General features: G+C 48.5%; 5 protein-coding genes across 7 annotated transcripts; 3 read left to right on the top strand and 2 right to left on the bottom strand.

The window, feature by feature from the left end:
• Positions 1–682: 682 nt before the first annotated feature.
• On the top strand, positions 683–3,293 carry LOC6599777 (trafficking protein particle complex subunit 3). Its single transcript, XM_002024828.2, has 3 exons — positions 683–772; positions 2,470–2,880; positions 2,992–3,293. The coding sequence occupies exons 1-3, from the start codon at positions 734–736 to the stop codon at positions 3,076–3,078; spliced, it is 537 nt and encodes a 178-aa protein (XP_002024864.1). The 5' UTR covers positions 683–733; the 3' UTR covers positions 3,079–3,293.
• On the top strand, positions 711–2,163 carry LOC113566362 (nuclear transcription factor Y subunit alpha). Of its 2 annotated transcripts, none has more exons than XM_026991662.1 (2): positions 711–772; positions 913–2,163. In XM_026991662.1, the coding sequence occupies exon 2, from the start codon at positions 973–975 to the stop codon at positions 2,098–2,100; it is 1,128 nt and encodes a 375-aa protein (XP_026847463.1). In that variant the 5' UTR covers positions 711–772; positions 913–972; the 3' UTR covers positions 2,101–2,163. The 2 variants fall into 2 exon arrangements, with proteins under 2 accessions (XP_026847463.1, XP_026847462.1); XM_026991661.1 differs by having other exon boundaries at positions 767–833.
• On the bottom strand, positions 3,289–10,640 carry LOC6599778. 2 transcript variants are annotated; one of them, XM_002024829.2, is made up of 5 exons: positions 9,580–10,640; positions 7,108–7,237; positions 6,579–6,681; positions 5,853–6,003; positions 3,289–5,745 (listed from the first exon to the last, which is right to left on the bottom strand). In XM_002024829.2, the coding sequence occupies exons 1-5, from the start codon at positions 10,515–10,517 to the stop codon at positions 3,930–3,932; spliced, it is 3,138 nt and encodes a 1,045-aa protein (XP_002024865.2). In that variant the 5' UTR covers positions 10,518–10,640; the 3' UTR covers positions 3,289–3,929. The 2 variants fall into 2 exon arrangements, with proteins under 2 accessions (XP_002024865.2, XP_026847461.1); XM_026991660.1 differs by lacking the exon at positions 7,108–7,237 and having other exon boundaries at positions 10,167–10,636.
• Positions 10,641–11,759: 1,119 nt separating this feature from the next.
• On the top strand, positions 11,760–16,233 carry LOC6599779. Its single transcript, XM_026991528.1, has 2 exons — positions 11,760–16,051; positions 16,109–16,233. Exons 1-2 carry the CDS (start codon positions 12,072–12,074, stop codon positions 16,170–16,172), a joined length of 4,044 nt encoding a protein of 1,347 aa, XP_026847329.1. The 5' UTR covers positions 11,760–12,071; the 3' UTR covers positions 16,173–16,233.
• A 1,802-nt stretch (positions 16,234–18,035) lies between these two features.
• Positions 18,036–20,693, bottom strand: LOC6599781 (sorting nexin lst-4). Its single transcript, XM_002024832.2, has 3 exons — positions 19,856–20,693; positions 18,654–19,306; positions 18,036–18,594 (listed from the first exon to the last, which is right to left on the bottom strand). The coding sequence occupies exons 1-3, from the start codon at positions 20,594–20,596 to the stop codon at positions 18,303–18,305; spliced, it is 1,686 nt and encodes a 561-aa protein (XP_002024868.1). The 5' UTR covers positions 20,597–20,693; the 3' UTR covers positions 18,036–18,302.
• Between the last annotated feature and the right edge of the window lie 831 nt (positions 20,694–21,524).

The following is a 21,524-nucleotide window of genomic DNA, read 5'->3' as shown; positions in this document are numbered from 1 at the left end:
ATGATAAAAACAAACTTATCCCACTTAACTATTCAAACAGGAGTTAAACCGCAGAAAATAATACTGAGATAGAGTTTAAAAAACATCGATGTTACCAAATATAAAATATCAATATAAAAAATACCCTCAATAGACCCCCAGAATTATATTGTTTAATTTTCGAAATATCGATCAAAAAACGAAGTTATCCCACTTAACCCCCCTCCATTCAAACAGGTGAACAACTTGAGTTAAACCGAGACTTATAATACTGTTTGTAGATCCACCCGATCCTTCTTTTTTACTTGTAAAAAAGAGCAAGATATCTTTCATGTAAACTGCGCTAAAATTCTTCAAGATTCAACATTTTCGTGGGAATACATAAATACCCCTGGTTGACAATGGGTTAATCGTTCTCCGTCCATGATCGCAAATCATATTCCCCGATTTCAATATTCGTTTGAATATTACTAGACCACTTTGACCCTCAGCTCTGAACTTATAATTTTATGCTACTGATGAATAATTTTCTAAAAAATTCTAGTGTTAAGTACTCCCTTCTATTGGACTTGTCTAATGGTCATAAGTTTAATGAATAAGTTAGTTTCGTTCATGAACGACTAGTTCATATGCATCCCTGCTGCCAATGCCGTGATTCAGCACTGTACCCTGACAACTCTATTTCGCAGAAATCTGAGTCTTTTTTTCTAGTTTTATTGGAGAATTTTAAGACGAGACTTAAAACAACCGAAAAATGTCCAGACAGGCCACCAGACTTGACGCCAAGAAAGTGGTAAGTTGAGGGAAGCCTGTGCACGCTATGGGTAATCGGTCCGCTGCTTTCTAGTTGTAAGGTTAGTTTTGATTAGACTCTAAGAACACAAATATTGAAGTGCCACCCACCCTCAAAATCGGCTTCATTCGCTTTTCCAGTAAGTGTGTTGAGGGCTTGAGGGACACCAGTGATTCACCAGGTAGCGCGTCCTGCGTGATATGGAAAACCATTTTAGCAGTACCCGCACTACAGCAACGTCGAGAATGAGCTCCGCTTCCTCCACCACCACCACCACCAACAACAACAACACCAACAGCCAAAGCGCTGCCAGCAACAATGTGAACGTAAACACAGGCACTGTCACTGCCACGGGCAATGCCTCCGCCGCCGCCCAGCCGATTCAAGTGATTCCCATGCCCATGCTACCCACGGGAGCTGCGCAAATAATAATCGGACAGCAGCCTCAGGGCCAGGCGACGGCTGGTCTCCAGCCGCAGCTGATCCCGCTGCAGGCGAACCAAATCATGCTGCAGGCGCAGCAGCAGCCACAGATGCAGCTAATGCAGCTGCCCGATGGCCAGACCATTTTCTATCAGACCCCCACCATAACTACCCTCGATCCAAATGCGGCAGCAGCGGCGGCCGCTGCTGTGGCCGCCCAGCCGACTCCCCACTACCTCAACATTAATGGCCAATTAGTGCAAATTACTCAAGCGGCGACTGGAAACCAGGGAGCATCCACGGGCGGTCAGCAGATCATCATGCTTCCCCAAGCGGCAATGGCCACAGTCAATGCAGCAGCAGCGAATGCCGGCCAGGGCGGCACCAGCGTTGGCAGTGTCGTCACCACGCAACAGCAGCCGCAGCAGCAGCAACAGCAGCAGCAGGCGAATAATCAGGCAGCAGCCGCCGCCGCTGCAGCGACAGCGGCTGCAAACAATGTGAGTGCCGATGCCAGCACCAGCACCACCGGCACAAATACTAACAGCGAGGACGAGAGCTCCAAGGGCGAGCCGGACGAGGAGCCGCTCTACGTGAATGCCAAGCAGTACAAACGGATACTTATAAGGCGTCAGGCGAGGGCAAAGCTAGAGTCGCGCATACCCAAGGAGCGTTGTAAATACTTGCACGAATCTCGCCATCGGCATGCCATGAACCGAGCTCGCGGCGAGGGCGGACGCTTCCATTCGGCGCAGGAAAAGGGCGAGTCCAGCTCGGACGGCGGCAGCCTGCCCATGGCCCCCAGCAGTGTAACCCTCAGTCGGGGAACTGCGCGAGCACCCCCCAAGTTGATAGCGCCCCACCAAACGCCGAGCATTACGATAACGGCTATCAAGTCGGAATGACCCTTTGAAGCTGTAGATATTTGTAGAACCCAGATTAGATCATAGCACATAGAATTAAGCCAACACTCTGTGTCCTCTCCCCCGCCCAGTCCCACCACCTCACCCCGCTCGTCGCGACTTCTTTTTTTTTTATTGTACACAAGTCGAAATAAATTTGTATTTATTCTATAATCACGCAAGTGCCGAATCGAATGGATATATCGGGGGAGAAGAGCATTAATTGAAGGAAAAGAAGAAACCAAATCAAAATGAACAATTTTGTAGTCCCAATATTAATGTCTTTTGCTGGTTCTGGATTGAAATTTTATTTTCTGTCTCCTCTTTTTCTTTCTCTCTTTTGTACACAAAAAAATACAAAAAAACACACAGAACTCAGAGTTCCTGACACTCACCTATGGGGCGCTGGTCACCCAAATGTTGCGCGACTTCGAGAACGTCGAGGATGTGAACAAGCAGCTGGAGCGCATTGGCTACAACATGGGCATGCGTCTGATCGAGGACTTTCTCGCCCGCACCTCGGCGCCGCGTTGCCTGGAGATGCGTGAGACGGCCGACCGCATACAGCAGGGCTTTCGCATTTATCTCAACATCCAGCCCACCATCTCGAATTGGTCGGCGGCGTCTGATGAGTTCTCGCTGCTCTTTGACTCCAATCCGCTGACTGAGTTTGTGGAGCTGCCCGCGGATCTGACCAATCTGCGATATAGCGCCATACTCAGCGGCTGTGTACGCGGTGCCCTGGAGATGGTCCAGCTGGAGGTGCAGTGCTGGTTTGTGCAGGTAAGTTTTGTGTGGGAATACTTTGGTTTGGCGTGGTTCTGTTTTGGTTATGTATTGCACGTGTGTTGTGGCATGTGGCTCTCACTCTTGTTTTTTCTGTGCCTTTTGCAGGATCAACTCAAGGGCGACAATGTGACGGAGCTGCGCGTTAAGTTCGTGCGGCGTCTAGAGGAGGTCATACCAGCTGGCGAGGATTAGAAAACGAATTGTGGATCAGAGCGTATATTTAGAGCTTTTAAGGGGTCAATAAAAGCACATTCTCTACGGATTTAGTATATAATTTTCAACCTGGATTAAAGCATTATTCGACAAGCATTCCGGAGCAACAACAGCAGCAGAGAGCAACAGCAACAGCAGAGAGCAACAGCAACAGCAGCAGAGAGCAGCAGAAATAATAATTCTATTGAATCGGTTTAGTTTTATGTTTTATTCGACTTTATACAGATGATTTCTTTCGGATATATAGAGTATACAGTAGAAAATATCTTTCGCTTTTATAATATGGGTTGATATAAAGCGTAAAGCGTTATAAACTCGCTAAAATATTATAGTATTTTATACAATTTATATTATTTATATTATTGGCTCTGGATAATAATAGTTCTGTGTTAGTTAAAGAGAGATATTTCACATGATTCATTTAAAAACTAGAAGAAAAAAAAAAACAAATTTAGTTTTTAGGGGCGGCAGAAAGCATTTCAAATATTACAGGAAATTGGGCTCTTTTTATGTCTGCTTGATTAGGTTCTTCTTCCCCCGAATTTATTATGAGCATATCATATATATGTATGTATACTATATTTATTATAGCACATTTGGTTTCCATGTTGCGATCCGATAGTTCTTTCGCTTAAATGCACTCAAACAGCTTGGACAAATTTAGATTTTGTTTTTTTTGGTTCTTTATGTTCAACAAAGGGAAATACTTTTCACAGGCACAATACTTGATTACATATGATTATATGGTTTGGTTGGATCGGTTTGGTTTTGGTTCTTTGGAGTAGAGTAGTGCTGCTGCTGCTTTCGGGATTAGTGTATTTCTTTATAGTTTAGTTCTGCTGTGGACAAAGCATTAGGTTTAGATTCCGGCGCGTCAGAACTTTGCGGAGCGCTTGCAGCGTTTTAATGCAGATCACCACGCAGCAGCCATTGGCCACGCCCTCTGCGGGACTCTTGCATGTGCATGAGTTGCCCTTCAGGGCCGTTGCAGGTGCGCTGCTGATGACGGGCTTGGCTTGCGCTTGGGCCTTGCCAGAACAACAACTCGACGCCGGAGCCGCTGCCGCTGCAGCTGCCTGTGATTTCTGGCCCGAACAGCAGCCGCCAGAAGGCGGTGGTGGTGGAGGAGTGGCGGCTGCTGAGCCACCAACACCACAGCAACCGCCAGATATGGCTGGATTGGGCGATGCAGGCGTCTTGGCACAACCGCAGCCACAACCGCTCTTCGCAGCTGGTGGATCTGGAGCAGGTGACTTGCCGCAGCAGCTTCCATCGGAGCGTGCTGGCTTAGCAGCCGCTCCACCACCGCCTCCGCAGCAGACACCGCCGCCAGAGGAGGAGCTGCCACTGCCCATGGAAGCCAAGTTTTGCAATAGCAAAGCAACATCCTCGATGTTCTGGTTCATTTCCGCGTCGCGTTTACTCACTTTTTTGGTAGCCACGCTGCCGCATATACGTTTCCCCCCGTTCGCTGCGACTGTCGTTGTCGTCTTGGTCTTTGGCGCCGTCACTGCACCGCAGTCGTCGCCATGGCAGCTCTTGCTCTGATCACACTTGCAGTTGGTGCAATTGCAGATGCCCGCATCTGCAGTTATTTGTTTGAGCGTCGGCTTATTGTCCCTGATGTCGAGCTCCACCAGGCCGGACGCATCGCTGGGCACCTGGGCGGCCTGATGAAGCGTGGCCTGGAGCAGGGCGCTGTTATTGTCAATGGTCATGAGGATATCATTCAGCAGGGACTCTGTCTCCATATCTTCATCGTTCTCGTAGCTGTCATGCTTGAGCAGATCATCGATATTCTGTTGATTCAGCTCCAGAGTGGGCGTCGGAGGCGTCACACTGGAGCTGCTGGCCTTCATCTCAACGTCCATGGGCGGTGGCGGCATTGACAGCTCGCCGATGTTTCCGCTGACAGCGTTCCCAAAGGATGGCTTCAGGTCCACAAAACTGGGCATTTCAGTGGCCAGAGCCACGCAGGCATCGGTGAGGGGGGCCATTGGAATGATGGGCTTGGAGACCAGAACGCCGGCATCAATCCACGGGCTGGGTATCTCCTCCTCGGCAGCATAAGACAGCTGATAGGCTTGCGATTGTTCGGGCAGGACAAACACATTCGGAAGCTGCTCGTGGGAGGTAAGGGTATGGACTACCACGCCACTGTCTGTGCTCGTGGTCTCCGAGCAGTGACTGCCCGGATTTATTATTAACATCTCTGTGTGCTGCGTCTCCGTTTCCGCCTCCGCCTCCGCTTCCGATGGTGATGGTATGATCTCTTGCTGCTCCTGCTGATCGAGTTCGGTGTGTGGCTGCTTCTGTGATCGCCTGGACTTTTTCTTGCCCTTGTTTATTAGCTGCCGCTGATGGGTCCTCTTGTGCGACTTCAGGCTGTGCGAGGTGCTAAACGACTTCTGGCAACTGTCCTCCTGGCAAGGATACGGCTTTTCGCCTGTGTGCGTCCGCTTGTGCGTCTTAAGGTGATGCGAGGCGGTGAAAGCCTTGCCACAGGCGTCTTCGGGACACTTGTAAGGACGCTCCTGGGTGTGCGTGCGCATATGCTTCTTCAGGTCACTCAGCGTAGTGAAGCATTTCTGGCACATTTCACAATTGAATGTCTCGCCATTGTGTAGCCGCAGATGGGCGTGCAATCTGATAAATGGTGGGATTGTGGATTGTTGATTACAGCAGTGAATATATTTGGGAGACTATGGGTCTATTCCGGGCTATCAGCACGGAAGAACGGATCGATTACTCACCTGTAGCGCGTGTTGAAGGCCTTATCGCAGCCATTGACTTCGCACTCGTAGGGCTTCACCTTCGTGTGCACACGTACGTGGATCTTCAGGCTATACGAAGTGAGGAATGCCTTGTTGCATCCGTCTTCAGGGCATTTGAAGCTGTAGTCGCCTGCAACCAAAACATTAGATTAGATCAAGGAAGAGCTGGTTTTGATTCATGGATTTCGGAGCAATAATTTTCGAGAATTAGAAAAGAAAAATACAAATTATGGCCCATGATCTATAGATTAAAATGATCAAAGCTGTTAAACGGAATCCCTGTTTGTATAACAGCACGGATATTGGTTTCCGCAGTGCCCTTAAACGAGGCAAGGCTTGGTGTCGGGTGTCCGATGCCTGTGGTTTGACAGGTAAATAGTCATTTGTGTACTTCCCGGAAAACTTACTTTGCTAATTTGTGCATTAACAATTGTAGCATAAGTGGAAAAATATGCGTGACCGTTATGTGAAGCTCTGTCGCCGGCATGGGGCTGAGGAACTTGAAAACTCAAATGACATTTCGAGACGGAACTTCTTCAATGAATGCAAATTTCTCAAGTGACACACAAAGACGATATCGAATGATGTTTATAAGCCTCAAAGTTCCTTCTATTCATTCATTGAATTAAGTGGATCTCCCAACCCGCAACGAAGAATGGGTATTTATAAGGAGGGGGTATCCCTTCCAAAGTACCTTCAACGTACCTGTGTGTGTCTTTAAATGCGTTCGCAGATTTCCAATTGTACTGTAGCTGCGATAACAGTTCTCGTAGTTGCATCTGTAGCGACTGAGAGCCTCGTCCGAACTCTGTTTATGGGAAATACATTAATTACATTAGATAAGATCTAGCCATAGGCACATGAAAGAGTTAAGAAATTCGAACTATACATAAAATATATAGTTACATATGCATGTACAAAGTCGTGGGCTGTCATTGGATGGTTCATGCAGGATGAGTGTTGTGTTTAGTGGATAGACATGAGAGTCTAGCAGGATGTCCAGCCAGACCCGAATCTGAGTCTGAATAAAGCAAACACTACGCACCGCGGATTGGCTAACAAACTTGGTTACACACGCCTACAACAACAACGGAATAGCGGCAATGGAGCAGTCTAGCGGGCTTCACGCTACGATTAGAATGGCGGCGAGTCGCTACAAAAAGCGTTAGGCACACGGCAACACGTTAGACAGTTGGAAAAAATATATGGCTGCTGCTATAAGGGGGGTGTGTACCTCGTATCCCATGGCCATGAGCTGATCGTCATCCTCTCTTTCGCCCTCCTTGTGCAGGGCCTCTGGGCGTATGCAGCGAGCCAAATCATTGTCCTCGTCCGGCTCGTTCTGATCATAATCATCGACATAGCTGGAGAAGATTAGATCCACAGCGGGGAAAATAGAGAAACATTTAATGGATTCGCTCGGGCGGCAGTTGGAAACAAATGGAAAATCGCATCGGGCGGGGCAATTCAATTTGGTGTCAGTGGGCCGTTAAAATCTTGTATATACAATATGAAACGCAACTAGTATATACACATTGTACATATATATGTATATATTCATGCATATGTACTGCACAGATTGCGATTAGTAGTGGGGTTAGAGCGGCAGCAAAAAACAAAAACAACGGAAAAACAATAGCAATCAATGGAAAATAGCTGACGAATAACAGAATGGGGGAGAAAACCCATTTATCTGCAAAAAACATGTCTCTTTGTGGGCATTAATAAACAGATTAATTAATATTTAATGTTGTCATGGTCAAAACACACAACAAATACCAAGGAAAACAGACGACAGAACGAACGGCCACAGAAACTATAGAGAAATAATAATACGGGGATGTGAGTGCGTGGGCACTACGACGGCGGGTCGGGCCGGACCGGACCGGGCTGGGTCCGGCTGGCATTCTGGCGTTCTGCTGACGGGCAGCGCGCGCTCTCAGCCCTCCCTTGCCCAATCCTCACGAGATGCCACTCCCTGGCACACAGCCCCGCGGCTGCCGGGGGGACTGTTGAAAAATGAGAAATATGATTGAGGGAACACTACTCATAGGGATAAAAATAGTAGAGAGTCGTCGTCGCCAAACAGCCAGCCAGCCAGTCATTGGCAAGGGGAGGAACGCGGAAGGAAGGCGCAGACCAAAACACACACACGCACACACACACACATAGTACAATGTGGATGAAAAATTGAAAAATGATTGCACTCGAGAAAACAAGAGAAGCGACAATGTAGGCGAATGTGAAGTAACCCTAATCACTAGAGATCATTTAGAAAACAGCCGCAATTAATTCGTATTCGATGTAAAAGCTAGATGAATTCCTATTTTAAGAAGTGTCCAGAAATCGGATGGAATTTTCCATACAATTATTAATAGCAATCTATTGGAAATCTCGGAAAGCACACTGTAATCCACTCAAAGTTTATTGCTTATCAGCAACTGATTTGGAAACAAATGAATTTAGACAATTTGGACTACCGATCCGGTCTTAGCCCTTTGCCACGTAGTTTGATTTCGCTGTTAAAAATTGATTTGTTGAAATGAAAAGTGATGTCTATTACAAAAATAAATCGAATTATAATTGCGCTTGACTACCACTTAGTTTGGATTAGGCCTTTCCGAACTACACCCTTTGCCCAATAATATAAATAGAATTCCCTCTATCGCACATACATATGTACATAGTGCTTAAGTGCTCGTCACTTTCCCTGTCCTGTCTTTCAGTAAATCGAACTTTTACAGGGAAGAATGTTCTAGTGCAGGGGGCAGTACTATTTCACAATGGGTTTGTTTCGTTTCGAATTTACTGTAATTTGAAAACCGGCTCGACTCGGCTTCTGTTTTACACCAAGTGTGAAAGAATTTTTGGGGAAAAATCCAAGCGTTTCTGCCTAGAGCTAACACATTGTACAAATAAATATAAGGAGACATACATACATATGTATGTATGTTCATATATACCATACATATATACATAGATATATGGTATGATTAGGTGGTGGGTGGATGGTTGGTTGGATGGGTGGGGGGAAAGAAATCTAAATGCGTTCATCGGCGCAACTATTTTTAGACCAAACAAACGATTTCGATACAATCATCATCATTGTCCATCGCTAGCAGCAGAAAAAGCTGAAGTAGAGCATCCGCAGCCGCAGCATGCACCGTTAGAATAATTCCCCATGGGAAATTTCCCATTCGAATATCGAAAAGGGATTCGAGTAGGAGGTGGAGGAGGAGGGGTGGGACGCACACAAATCAGGCAATTAGCAACAACATGCAAACACTTTGGACACTTTGGCGGACAGCGGACGCTGCCCGTTGTAATAAGCAGAGCGGCGGACACATTGGAATGGTTGAAATTTGCCAAATTTTCGACAAGTAAAAGGAAAAATCTGAAAATGTAGTTTTCTGCTTTTCTGTTATTCTTTTTATGTTTTAAGGGGAGGGAGCCAAACAAAAAAAGACCAGACACGTCACGGCAGACGCTATTTTCTGTGTGGGCAGTGGAAAAATTAAGGCAGCGGCATCGGCATCGGCAGTGGCAGCCGCGCCACTGAAGGCATGGCCCTGGGCGGGGGTCAGAGCACACACCTGACGACGGCACATTATAATTGGAAAACTGCACAAACAATTCTAAAAATACTCCATAATATTAAAGCGTGCAGCGGGGGATTATATGTAAAGGATCTTTTCGAAGGGACTACCTCGTCTCAATAGTGAAATATGCCGGGGAAGTGGGCTCCGATGATCCCGAGTTGTGGTTGCTGCTGATGCTGTTGGTATTGGTGTGTCCATTATCACAGTGCGTAGTTGTTGCTTCTGGTAGCGCCTCGGATGTGGTTAGCATGCTCAAGGACACCACAGTTGGCGGCTGGACCTGGACGAGCTTTTGGTTCTGGAACTGATATTCCAGCGTGAAGCAAATATCGTCCAGGTTGTAGACCTGGCTGCTGCTGTCCTCTGTGCTGACGGTGGCTATCAGAGGGACTTCGTTGAGGCTAGTGGCTATGGTTTCTGTGTGGTGGTGGTGGTGATATGTGATGGGTATGACCGTGATGGGCAGGGGCGTGAGTGTGAGCTGGCCCGGATCGGGGCCCATAGAGGATGAACTTGTGAGGGGGCGCAGTGTGAACACATCGTCGTCGTAGTTATCGTCCTCCCGCTCGTCCATTTTAATGATGGTTTGTGTCTGCGCCTGCGGGACGTCTGCGAACAGGGCGTATGTGGCCGCCGTCGACATCTCATGGTCGTCTGTCTCGAGCGTCAAACCTAATTCTATTGGACTCAGCACCTGTTGCTCGCCATTGGTGGAGCCAGCCGTGGATGCAACCGATGCCGATGTCGGAAGGCCATAAATGCTCAAGATGTCGCTGTGTATGACGCCCGCCGAGCGGTCGTCCGATTCCAGTTTGGGCATCAGCAGCGATGCCAGCGGTTTCCTCTCGAAGCTGGCGAAATCGAGCTGCAGCTCCGACGATGACGCAGTGGCGGGTGGCGAGCCCGACAGCGATGTGCGCGACGAATTCGTATCGTAATCCCGGCTGTCTGATAACGAATTTCCATGGTTATTGGCCAACTTCCAGGTGTGCTGGTAGTAGTGCTGTTCTTGCTTCTCCTCACTGCTGCTTGTATTTGTATCCATTTTATAGTATATTCACACACCCACGCACACGGACACTCCCGGACACGGCTACAATCGCATGCAGTATGCAGTTTTCGTATAAAAAAATGTCACTGTGCTATAAGATATATACATATATATATGTACGAGAAATAAGAGATTTTTTATTAGCGGCCGCGAGAAGATCGGGGTCCAATCAGAACAACAACAATGAATTTAGTGGGACCGCGGCAATAACGATCAAATATACCGCTAGTTTGGATACTATTATATTTTGACCTGTATTGTAATATACCGTAATATACCACAAAGTTGATCAAATATACCAAATTTTACCAAAAAGTATATAGTGTACCGCAAACGGTCCCCCTGAAAAACTGCCAGTAGGACAATCGATAGACGATAGTGATCGTGCGAAAAGCTTTTCGTAGAATATAAAAAAAAATTTAATAATTAAGGGAACTAACCATAACTCTCCCAATTTGAAGTTAAATTGTCTGTTTTATTTCGCTTGTTAGTTCGTTTACTGTGAACTGCACCAAAACAGTTTGAAAACGGAAAAATTTGTTCTCTCGTTGTCGCAAAAGACGACACCTAAATGGCATTATATACAACAAAACGAATCTTAAATCCAAAAGAATTAACATTTAATTTTCACCATTACCAGATTAATTAAGCTTGTGCTGTTTTGATAAGTAATCTATTATAGTTTTATAGTTCATAATTTAATTTTACCCAACTTCAAATGTTGCTCTGAACTAATTTGTCAATTTGCTTACAAATAAAATTTTGTTAACAATTCAAATTTTTTATGAAATCAAGCAAGAATGAATGGTATTGTTTCAGGGCGCTGTAGCGCTGGAGTCGAGAATGCACAAAGAAAGCACCTCAATATTGGATTAATTCGTCCTTTTGGGACAGAAATAATGCAAATAACGTGTTTTTTATCTCCATATAATTGAAATAAATTTCATAATTTATAATATCCCCACAATCAGCTTTCATTCGACTAATTAGATTCAATTTTATTATACTCATGCCAAATACGAATACGTAGACAAATAAGTTTCCATGCGAATATCATCCCTGATTTGGCCGACCAAAAAGCTATATTTTGAAAATTAGACGGTATATTGCGGTATATTTCTGAGGGTCAGACGGTATATTTTATCGATAAGCCCGCGGTCACACTGCTGTATATACAAAATTCATTGATTTTGTCAACGTAAAAAAAACATCGCATAGCAGCACAGCAGCAAAATATTAAAGTAAAGTTAACTGAATTAGAAACGCTGGTGGGGCAAGTGCATGGTAGCAGCAATGAAATCGATGTGAACAAACTGTGCCTCGAGTAGTTGCACTGCCAATCAGAACTCTGCTCCCAATCAGAGGAAAAGAGAGAGAGAAGCGCGAGAGAAAAAGGCATACGGGTGCAAAAGGAAAAGCAAGAGGCAGAAAAAAAGTACAGAGCAATAGCAAAAGCAGGGGAAAATGCAATAGGGAGAAAATCAAATAAAATGACAATCGTTTTTCCACACTAACGTAGACGCAAAAGGCGCCGCGGCCGGCCGTAAAATGCCAAGAAACACTTGCGGGCCAAGTGGATGCGTAGCTAACGGTAACGGCAACGACAACGATGACAACAATGGTAACGGTAACGGTAACCAGGACGACAACCAGGATGCGAGCAACGAGTGCGGGGGTGTCGGCATCGTCAAACAGGAGTTCGAGGCAGCGCCACCTGTCTGCCACAGGAAGTCGGAGCGCCGAAGAGTAGCCCGCGATATCTTCCTGGTCTTTGAGGAGCAGCCGACCCGACGTCGTGGCAAGGGAGCGCGCGGCAAGAACTCGCGGGCCAAGCGAAAGTTTGGCCACCTCAAGGTAGCCAACACCCCGCGCATCAACAAGAACCTATTGCGTGAGATCAAAACAGAACCAAAGTGCAGCAGCAGCTCCGTTGTGGCAGAGCCAGTGGCACTGGTGCCACCTGCGGCGCCATCTGCAGTGAAGCCAGCGCCGCCTTTTTCTCAGCAGCCCAAGCAGCCAGCAGCCAAGGAGCCAGCCAAGCCACTGCCGCTCTCCCGAGTGGCAGCAGTGAAAATTGAAACCAAAACAGCACCAGCATCAAATGCAGCACCATCTAGAGCCCGAACAGAGCCGGCTCCGCCTACGGAGCGGAGGGAGGAGGCGCATCATCATTCAGCATCATCATTGCCGCCAGCATCTGGCCATCGTCCCGTTTATGCTCGAACCCCTGCTCCTGCAGCAGCTCCCGCTCCAGCTACGACTCCCGCTACTGTTTCTACTAATCTTCCCACTCCCCCCACGACGCCCAGCGTCAATCCCATTTTCCTGTGGGTCAAGCAGGACGACACCAGAATCGTTGAGGTGCGCTGCGAGGACTACGACAAGAGGAATCGGATCCGCCTCACCAAGACCACAAATGGCTGGCGATCCATGCCGCGCACAGATGCCTCCTCCACTAGGATAGTCAAATTCTTCCACGGCTCTGCCGCACCCTTGATGAAGGTCAAACGTGAACAGCAACATGAGCAGCATCTCGAAAATGAGCTGGTGCACGAGCAGGAACATGGACAGGCGGAGCAAGAGCCAGAGCCAGAACTTGTGGAGGAGCAGCAGCAGCAGATGCAGATGCAGATCCCCAATGTAGCTCAGAGTCTCCTGCACGACTGGGAGGACAGTGGTGCCACTCAGCTGCCAGAGTTGGACGATGATGAACGGGAGGAGCTGGAGCAAGAGGAGGAGGTGCAGGACGACCAGGAGCAGCATGACAATCTGGCTGCGGTGATTGAGAATGTTGTGGTCCGACCAGCTGCCCAACAGCCGCAACCGCCAGCGACGCCCTCGTCCACGCCTACTGACTGCTTTGATGGTCTGCTACTCGATGGCGAGGACACAAATGCCTCCACCAAGGCAACCAAGACCAACACGCCCACATATCAGAGTTCCACGCCCTCGCCCATGGAACTGCAGCTGTGTCCCAAAACGGGGCTGTTCCTGCCCCAAGGGCAACTGGCGGCCGCGGCCGCGGCCATGGCCATGACCTCAGCCACAGCGGCGTCCAGCGAGGCCGACAAGTCCTTGGCCGAGAACGGAGGAGCCGATACCGTCGAAAGTCTCGATTGCAATACAAAGAATCTGAAAGATCTCCTGGACGATGCCGATGATCTGCTCCAGAACTGCAGCAGCGACAATGGCAGCAGCGGGGCCGATCTGCTCGACTCCCTGGTGAAGAGGAGCTGCGAGGACAACCTGGTTCAGGCGAGTGGTCCAGCCAATGGTGCCTCAACATCCGTGGAAGGCGACGTCACGGCGGCCGACGACGGTTTGGGCTCGTTCTGCGTGGCCGATCTGGGCAAGGACCTGCCCAGCATCCTACACATGAACAACGACGATGATGATGCACCCAAGTGCCTGTCGTTCAACGAGGCCGGGGAGATCGAGGGACTGAACGGAGAACTCTTCCTTGGGATTGCAGCCTTCGAGAAACAGCAGGAGGAGATGGCACGCACGGAGCAGCCGCAACCGGCAACGCCTGCCACCGTGGAGCTGACACAGACGCCCACACCCACTCCCACACCGACGCCGACGCCACCGATGCCGGAGATGGAAAAACAAACAGCGGCCGCCGCCTCTGCCGATGAGGCGCCCAAGGATCTGAGCTACAAGAAGCGCGAGGAGGTGTGTCCGCCATCGGAGTCGCGCAGTCAGTGCGCGGTGACCTCCAGCTCGGATATACTCAAGTCGCCCGAGCGGGTGCTGCAGCTGCCAGTCAACTCCATCCCAGCGGAGGTGGAGACCACCTCGGAGACGATAAAAAATCTCATTCTAGAGCAATTCCTCAAGCTGAACGGCAACCAGCAACAGGCACAGCAGGCGGAGCCGATGGATCTGGGGAAGGCGGGTCGAGAAGGCAAGCTGGAGACAGTCGTCATCCACGACGACGACGAGGAGGATGGGGAGTCTAACCAGCCGCTGAAGAAGCGACCCAAGGCCAGCATAAAGATGGACAAGGACCCCGACGCCCTCACCCAGTTGAAGATGCTGATCAGCAATCCGCAGTGGAAGGTGCCCGATCCGATACTCGTGCCAAAGGATCGACTGGGAGCCGTGCTGGCCTCCCCGGCCCGAGAGATTCCCCTGCTGCTGACCACCCGGCCAGAGCTGCGGCTGCCGGAGGCGTTTGCCTATCCGGAGATTATCCAGAACCCCAACATCCTGGTTGTAACCATGGAGCAGCTGGAGGCTATATTGAAAACCGAGGCGGAACAGGCCAAGGCCGCCCAGGGTCCCAATCCAGTGGAGATGATCGCAGAGCATCATCCTCCGTTGAGCAAGGCCAGGAGTCCAAGTCCGAGTCCGAGCCCCAAGCACACGCAGCCACACAAAGCACAGGCACAGGGACCTTTGCATCAGCCTCAGCCTAAGCCACCGGTGGTGGCCGCTCCTGTAGCACCTACTCCTCCCTCATCTGCTGACTCCAGCCTTTCGACGTCCACATCTACGGACCTGAATGCCACCACCTTGGCCTTGCTTCAGCAGATGCTGTGGCTTCCCTACTTTGGCCAGCTGTCGCAGGAGCTTTTCAAGACGATCAAGGATCCCCTGGCCATGCAGCGGAAGTTCATGAGCAACCTGCTTCCGCTTTACAACAGCCAGTTTGGACTGCAGCACCTTGACGAGCTCTACAAGCACTGTCTCAAACAGAAGGCAGTGGGGGAGCAGCCGACTGTGTCTACTCCAGCGACGGTGCCCAATCCTCCGCACCCGCCTGTAGCTGTAGCCCCGCCGGTTCCCCCCGCAGCTGCATCCGCGAATGCTTTTGGGGTCAATGGGTTTGCCAATCCTATGGAGCTGGCCATCATGCAGAAGTTGCTGCATCCGCAGATGCCAAATTTTCTCAACTGGGAGGCGGCTAAAGATGCGTCTGTGTCTGGCTCTGGCTCGGCCCCATCTTCTTCGCACCACCATCATCACCAGGAGCACAAGCGGCCCCGGCGGGAGCCCGAGTCCAAGCCAAGTGCAGCTGCTGCCGCTCCTCCTGCCGCTGTGCCTGCTCCAGCAGTGCCTTCTCCAGCCCCTGCTCCTGCATCGGCTCCGGCTCCGGCGGAACACAAGCCACGACTGACGTGCAAATCCCTTTCGAATCTGCTGGAGCCTGAGCCCATTGCACCGCTGCTCAATGTACCCTTCGACACCCTGCGTCGCCCAACAGTAGCAGGGCATGGTCCCAAAACGGGGCCGGAGCAGCAACAGCAGCAGGCCAAGGAGGCGAGCACTGGACGCTTGCTGCGCTCCAGCAAGGCCTGCGTTACTTACAATCCCCTGGAGCAGGCCAAGCAGCAGATTCAGCAGCAGCAGCAGCACTCGCAGCAGCAGCGGAAGCGTGCGACGAGTAGCATGGTCGCCCAGGATGCCCACCAGCAACACCAGCAACAGCAGCAGCAGCAACAACTAGCTGAGGCTGCCGCAGCGGCTGCCAGTGGGGGGGGAATGGATGCCAACTCGGCGCTTTGGCATCCACTATTCGGAAGGTAAATATCTGTGGCGTCGCTAGTACTCCTCCTAATTGCAATCCCTTCTCTTAACAGCAATCCAAAACAGGGTTACAACAGCCCCTGGCAGTGGACTACAGTGACGGCTACCGGCGAATGACAGTCAAGCCGGGCTCCCAAGGAGCCAGCACCTGCATCGGTCGCACGGACAGCCAGCTACGAAGAGCAACAGCCGGACTACAGCAACTACCATGCGAAGCTGCAGCAGCAACAGCAGCAACATCAACATCCACCAGCCAATAATCAAAACCACAGCAACAGCAACAATAGTAGCAACAAATTTTGTTATCCCACGGCATCGGCGGCGGCCATGGAGAATATTTTCCAGAACAATCAGATGGCGGCAGCCGCCGCCGCCCGCGAGTCCCTGCTCAATTCGTATCTCTATCAGAAGGAGAGCGGCGCAGAGGCAGCCGCCAACTACATGTCTGAGCAAGGCTACTGGCAGCAGCATGCACAACAGCAACAGCAGCAACAGCACGTGCAACAGCATCAGCAGCAACTTCAACAACAGAAGCAGCATCTTCTCCACCAGCAGCAACAGCAGCAGCAACAGCAACAACAATGGACCAGCAATGGCAGCAGCAGCAACAGCCAGCGGAGCAATAGCTATGCCAACAATTATGCGGCGGCGGCAGCGGCTTCTATGTACATGCAGCACTTCAATCCGTACATGCAGCAAAAGGCGGCACTGCTGGCGGAGAAAGCTGCCCAGGCGTCGGCTGCAGCAGCAGCAGCAGCATCGGTGGCACAGGGCGGCAACGGCAGCAATAAGCACGGACGGTTTGGCGGGGACTACGGTTAGACGGCTTTATACGGACAGATGGAGCCTACATACATAGGTTCTCGATCGGAACTCTTGCATATTACACATAAACATATAGGCAGATTCTATATACATTAACTATATATATAGAGAAGGCAGTACCGCCAGGAATTGCTAAAGGATAAAACCATGATATGATGATTTTTCCTTTAATTTCATACACAGGAACATGCAACAGCAACAACAACAGAAACAAGGTAACCGGAAAGCAACAACAATAATTTATAACAGAACACAAAAAAAGGCAGACAAATGCAACAAAACAAAAAAACTTAAATTGAATTAGTAAAAATTTGTTATTGGTAGTTTGTTAAAAAAGAGAAGAGAAAAAATGGATAAAAAAAAACAACATAAAAACTAAAAAAAAAAAAATATTATAGTAGAGAGAGACAAAAGCAGAAGAAAATTGAAAAAAAAAACCTAATTATTGTATTATTGTTAACCAAAATCTATTATTATTATTATCTCAAGCTGCGTTATATTATTATTATTATTATTATTATGAACTCGTGTATGGTCTGTACATAGCGTTTTTATCTAGATGTATTACACTTAGGGGAGTCTCCGTCCCCGTCCCCATCCCCATCCCCACCCCTTAACCCAATCCCAATCCCCAACGTTATATCCAATATCCTGTCCCATCGCAGCGCTAAAAGGCAAAACAGCAATTTTTGTATTCATTCCGAAATGTTCTACTACTTCTATTACTTATTTTTTTTTTTCTTGTGTTTATACTAGTTATTATTATGCTTATTATTTATGAAACAACGATGGAATGGAATGGAAAAATCAACCCCAAAATGTGCAATCTAACATTTATGTTTTTAGGCGAAAAACGGAAAACAATACAATACAAACCAAACGCATAAATCACGAAAATTATTAATGAGAGAACAAGCTGAGAAAAAGGCATGAGAAATGAGAGAAATGCGGAAAATAAAGAGAACCCTTTTAGAGAATTTCGCTGATAAAGGCAACAGAATAGCAAAAAATAAATAAACGAGAGACTTTTTCATGGGCATCGGCGTCTTGGCATCTTGGGATCTTGACATCTCGGCATTCACTTTCCCTTTCAGCATTTCAATCAGATCAATTCGAGTTTGGTTGCGTTTTGTATAAATATATATATATTTGCATTTGTATTTCAATTACTCGGAGGAGGTGTATAATAGGGATTAGGATACTCGTAGTATAAACTTTAACTTTTGTGTGTGTATAAATACGCAACTTTTCATTTACAAACAACACCTATCTGAATATCTCATTATCGTTTATGTTAAAACCGCGTTTAGTTTAGATTTAACCTTAAAGCATTTGAAATGCGCGCGTGCGAATGTTTTCGGAATTTGTGCTCTACGTGCATTTGTTTGTTTCCTCTGTTGGACCACGCTTCGTGGTGTGCCATTATTCAATCTGTCGGTTGGCTTCCTGCAAACGCGCCACCACACCCTGATAGAACTTGATCTGCTCAGCAATGAAGTTCTTCAGCGTTTGCTTCAAGTGGGTGTCGCGTTCGGCTTTGAAGTGCGTCAGTTCAGCCAGCACCGTGTAGGAGACGACATCAGTACGCCTGTTTACGTCCTGCAGCTGGGCATTGCTCATCTTTCCCTCGGCCGTCGATCTTTCGCAGTCCTTGCGCTTCTGTATGGCTCCCTTATGCGTGGAGAATATGTCCGGAAAACAGCTCAGAACGCCCCTTTATGGGAAACAATTACAATTTTAGGCATATACAAGCATTAAGAAAGCAGAACCAACCTGTAGATGTGCAGACGATCGGAGAGTGGAATCCAATCATGCTTGGGCTGATCCCCGAACGCCTGGCCAACTCCAATGAAGATGCCGCCAATGCGTCCCACACTCTCGGAGAGCGGGACAGCATTGCGTGTGGGTGCTCGTCGCTCATCGATGGCTAGGGCCTTGGCCAGCTCGGAGAGACCATCGCCAATGCGCTGGAATTCCTTTTTACTCTGTGACATAGATCGCTTGGCCATGTCGTTGGAAATGCCGTTGAGGTTGCGCACGGCCGCATCCATGCTGTGTATGAACTGTGCTCCACTCTCCAGCTGGGCGTCAACTTTCGAGTGCAGCAGATTCTTGTCCGGCGGCGATATGGCCAGGCAGTAGTTGACGCCCGCATAGGGATCCCTCTCCGCCTTACGCTTGCCCGACTTCCAGATCTTCTCGTCCCGGCAGGTGAGAAAATGGTACCACACCTCGCATTTCGAGATAACCGGATGGCGACACACCCAGTCAACAAACTCCTGTAGCTGGACGCGTCGATGCTCCACAAACTGCTCTTCATAGCGTCCGGATATCTGCTTGTCCGGTAGCGGGGGCACTGGGATCAAACAGAACTTATCCACCAGTCGTTCGTGCAGCCAATCAAAGTGCTTGTAGCGACGCGACACCTAAATAAAGGAAGGGAAACCCAGATTAGATACAAACAATAAAATGTAACACAGCAACGGTGACGCGGAGAGGGAGGGGAACGGAGCGGAGCGGAGTGTACGCTGCGCTGCGCTGAGTCATAAAGCAATCATGGAATTGGCGCTGGCGTTGGCTACCAGTTGGTCAGTCCAGTCAGAAAATGCCCCACAAAAAGAAATTGCCTCAGCTGTGGCATTGCATGGGAATGGCACACCGAAGATGAAATACCCTAACTAACACTCAATCTATCAGTTGCTGTTGATTGGTAATAAGGAAAGGTGTTACCATTGCAGAGTTATCCTAAATTTTCCAATGGCAGTATCACATGACCCAACCCAAGCAGTTGCACCCAAGCAGACACGGTATGGAAGAGTGAAGAAGCAAATTATCAGTCCCGTCCCGTTCCCCAACAGACCCATCACCAATACACACAATATCAGCCCCACACGCAATAGGCGCTTTATCGTATTGTTGTTAATCATGGCGATAGCAGAGCGGAGAGCCACAGTTCTGGATACGAGACCACTTACGGATATGTTATTGAAGCTAGGCGTCAGCTGGTAGGCAATGAATGTTTTCATTCCCTTGAATTTTGACTCTTTCTTGGGGCTGGCCACAATCACTGAGTAGGGTGTACCGCTGTGCGTCCACTGATAGATGGAGTCCTCCAGCTGTGTGATGTACGCCACCTCGCAGTCAGGAATCTTCTCTTTGTTGATGGATAGACCCAGAATGTACGAGTCGGAGCTCTTGGCGAACATGCCCTTCTTCATGGTGGCCGTGCTGGCAGCTGTGGACGCCAGCGACAGGGTGTCGTCACTGGGCGCAACAGGTAGATGCTTGTTGTCGTAATCGCTGGTGGAGTGCGAGAGGCCGCCGGCGCGAGCTGCTTGGCCAGCGGTGCGGCCGCTTGGTCCAATCTCTGAGTAGGTATCGTTGTCATCGCTCCAGTCATCCTCGTCGTCCCAATTGCTGCCATCGTCGTCGGCCGTCTGGTCGTAGCGCGGCGGAGCTGGCGCTGCGAAGGGATCCGCCACGGGGGGCACTGGAGTTGCAGTGGCTCCATTCAGCCGCTGGGCCTCCGCTGCCGACATCACCTCCACGTAGGCCGCTGGAAAGAGCCCGACCTGGCCGCGACTGTTTTTGCCCTCCCACCAGCCTTCACCCACATCAATGCGCGTCACAGACAACACTTCGCCCGTGTTAATGGAGAGCTCCGACGAGCCAGGCTCGCCGCTGAAGTCGTACATGGCGCGCACGTACGAGGTCATCTTTTCTTATTGCACTGTTTCCTTGAAGCGAGCTTTTATCTTAAATCCACGGGGTCCATAAAGAGATGGAAAATTTAATTTCGCTGCTGGGGCTGAGTAAACTGTGAGTGTGAACGACTCTCTGAAATATACCAAGGTATACTGTCTCATTTTAAAAATATACTGTAAATATACTTACGAATTCAAGTTCTATCATACATATTCCTCGATTTTTATATTCCGTGAAATAATGTTGACAAACTAATACCCTCAGCCTGCCCACATAACTTTATCCAAATCATGAATCAATTTTCTACTTGAGTGGCATATTTTAAATACTTCGCTTTGATTTTTTTTGCCTCAATTTTGGTTCCTTAACAACAATATAGCGTCTCGTTAGCCCACTTCAGCCCCCTCTATTAAATAGTTCAACTACTTGAGGTAAATGGCGGAAAATATTAACGACTGTAAATTCCTCTTGTAGAACCATGATATCTTTCCTCTGAACTTAAAAAAAAAACCGCGATATCTTTCACCTGAACTGCGCTAAAATTATAAAATTTTTTTTATTTTCGGTGGAATATTAAAATACTCCCTTGGCTTGCAATGGGGTAATCGTGGTTGCATGTATTGTATTTTGACTGAAATGTAATATATTCAGCAATATTCAACGGAATATTAAAATTTAGCAATTGGAACGATTACTCACTTACGTTTTATTTGTTTGACCTTTTTCGCTAAAACCTCTTTTTACGCAAAATTCAATAAAAGCAAGTGTTTAAAATAATCCAGTCAAGTAGAAAATAGATTCGTTAATTGGATAAAATTATGAGGGCAGGACTGAGGGTTCTATCTAGCTGGCAATATTCCACGGAATATCAAAAACGAGAAACAAGTTCCATAACAGTATATTTTTAAAATGAGACGGTATATTTTGGTATATATTTTC

The sequence above is a fragment of the Drosophila persimilis genome, unplaced genomic scaffold (genome assembly GCF_003286085.1).
Source record: "Drosophila persimilis strain 14011-0111.01,24,50 unplaced genomic scaffold, DperRS2 tig00000676-arrow-arrow-pilon, whole genome shotgun sequence".
In the NCBI taxonomy this organism is placed as follows: domain Eukaryota; kingdom Metazoa; phylum Arthropoda; class Insecta; order Diptera; family Drosophilidae; genus Drosophila; species Drosophila persimilis.
Note: the sequence above shows the minus strand (reverse complement) of the source record. Positions and strands in the feature narration are given on the sequence as shown.

Coding starts and splice junctions, on each gene's coding strand:
- LOC6599777 (XM_002024828.2), top strand. CDS start 734: ATGTCCAGACAGGCCACCAGACTTGACGCCAAGAAAGTG. Junction 773..2,469: donor GACTTGACGCCAAGAAAGTG/GTAAGTTGAGGG, acceptor AAAAACACACAG/AACTCAGAGTTCCTGACACT. Junction 2,881..2,991: donor TGCAGTGCTGGTTTGTGCAG/GTAAGTTTTGTG, acceptor TGCCTTTTGCAG/GATCAACTCAAGGGCGACAA.
- LOC6599778 (XM_002024829.2), bottom strand. CDS start 10,517: ATGGATACAAATACAAGCAGCAGTGAGGAGAAGCAAGAACAGCACTAC. Junction 7,238..9,579: donor TATTTCACTATTGAGACGAG/GTAGTCCCTTCG, acceptor AATCTTCTCCAG/CTATGTCGATGATTATGATC. Junction 6,682..7,107: donor TCATGGCCATGGGATACGAG/GTACACACCCCC, acceptor TCCCATAAACAG/AGTTCGGACGAGGCTCTCAG.
- LOC6599781 (XM_002024832.2), bottom strand. CDS start 20,596: ATGACCTCGTACGTGCGCGCCATGTACGACTTCAGCGGCGAGCCTGGC. Junction 19,307..19,855: donor CTAGCTTCAATAACATATCC/GTAAGTGGTCTC, acceptor TCCTTTATTTAG/GTGTCGCGTCGCTACAAGCA. Junction 18,595..18,653: donor GATCGTCTGCACATCTACAG/GTTGGTTCTGCT, acceptor TTTCCCATAAAG/GGGCGTTCTGAGCTGTTTTC.
- LOC113566362 (XM_026991662.1), top strand. CDS start 973: ATGGAAAACCATTTTAGCAGTACCCGCACTACAGCAACGTCGAGAATG.
- LOC6599779 (XM_026991528.1), top strand. CDS start 12,072: ATGCCAAGAAACACTTGCGGGCCAAGTGGATGCGTAGCTAACGGTAAC. Junction 16,052..16,108: donor TGGCATCCACTATTCGGAAG/GTAAATATCTGT, acceptor TTCTCTTAACAG/CAATCCAAAACAGGGTTACA.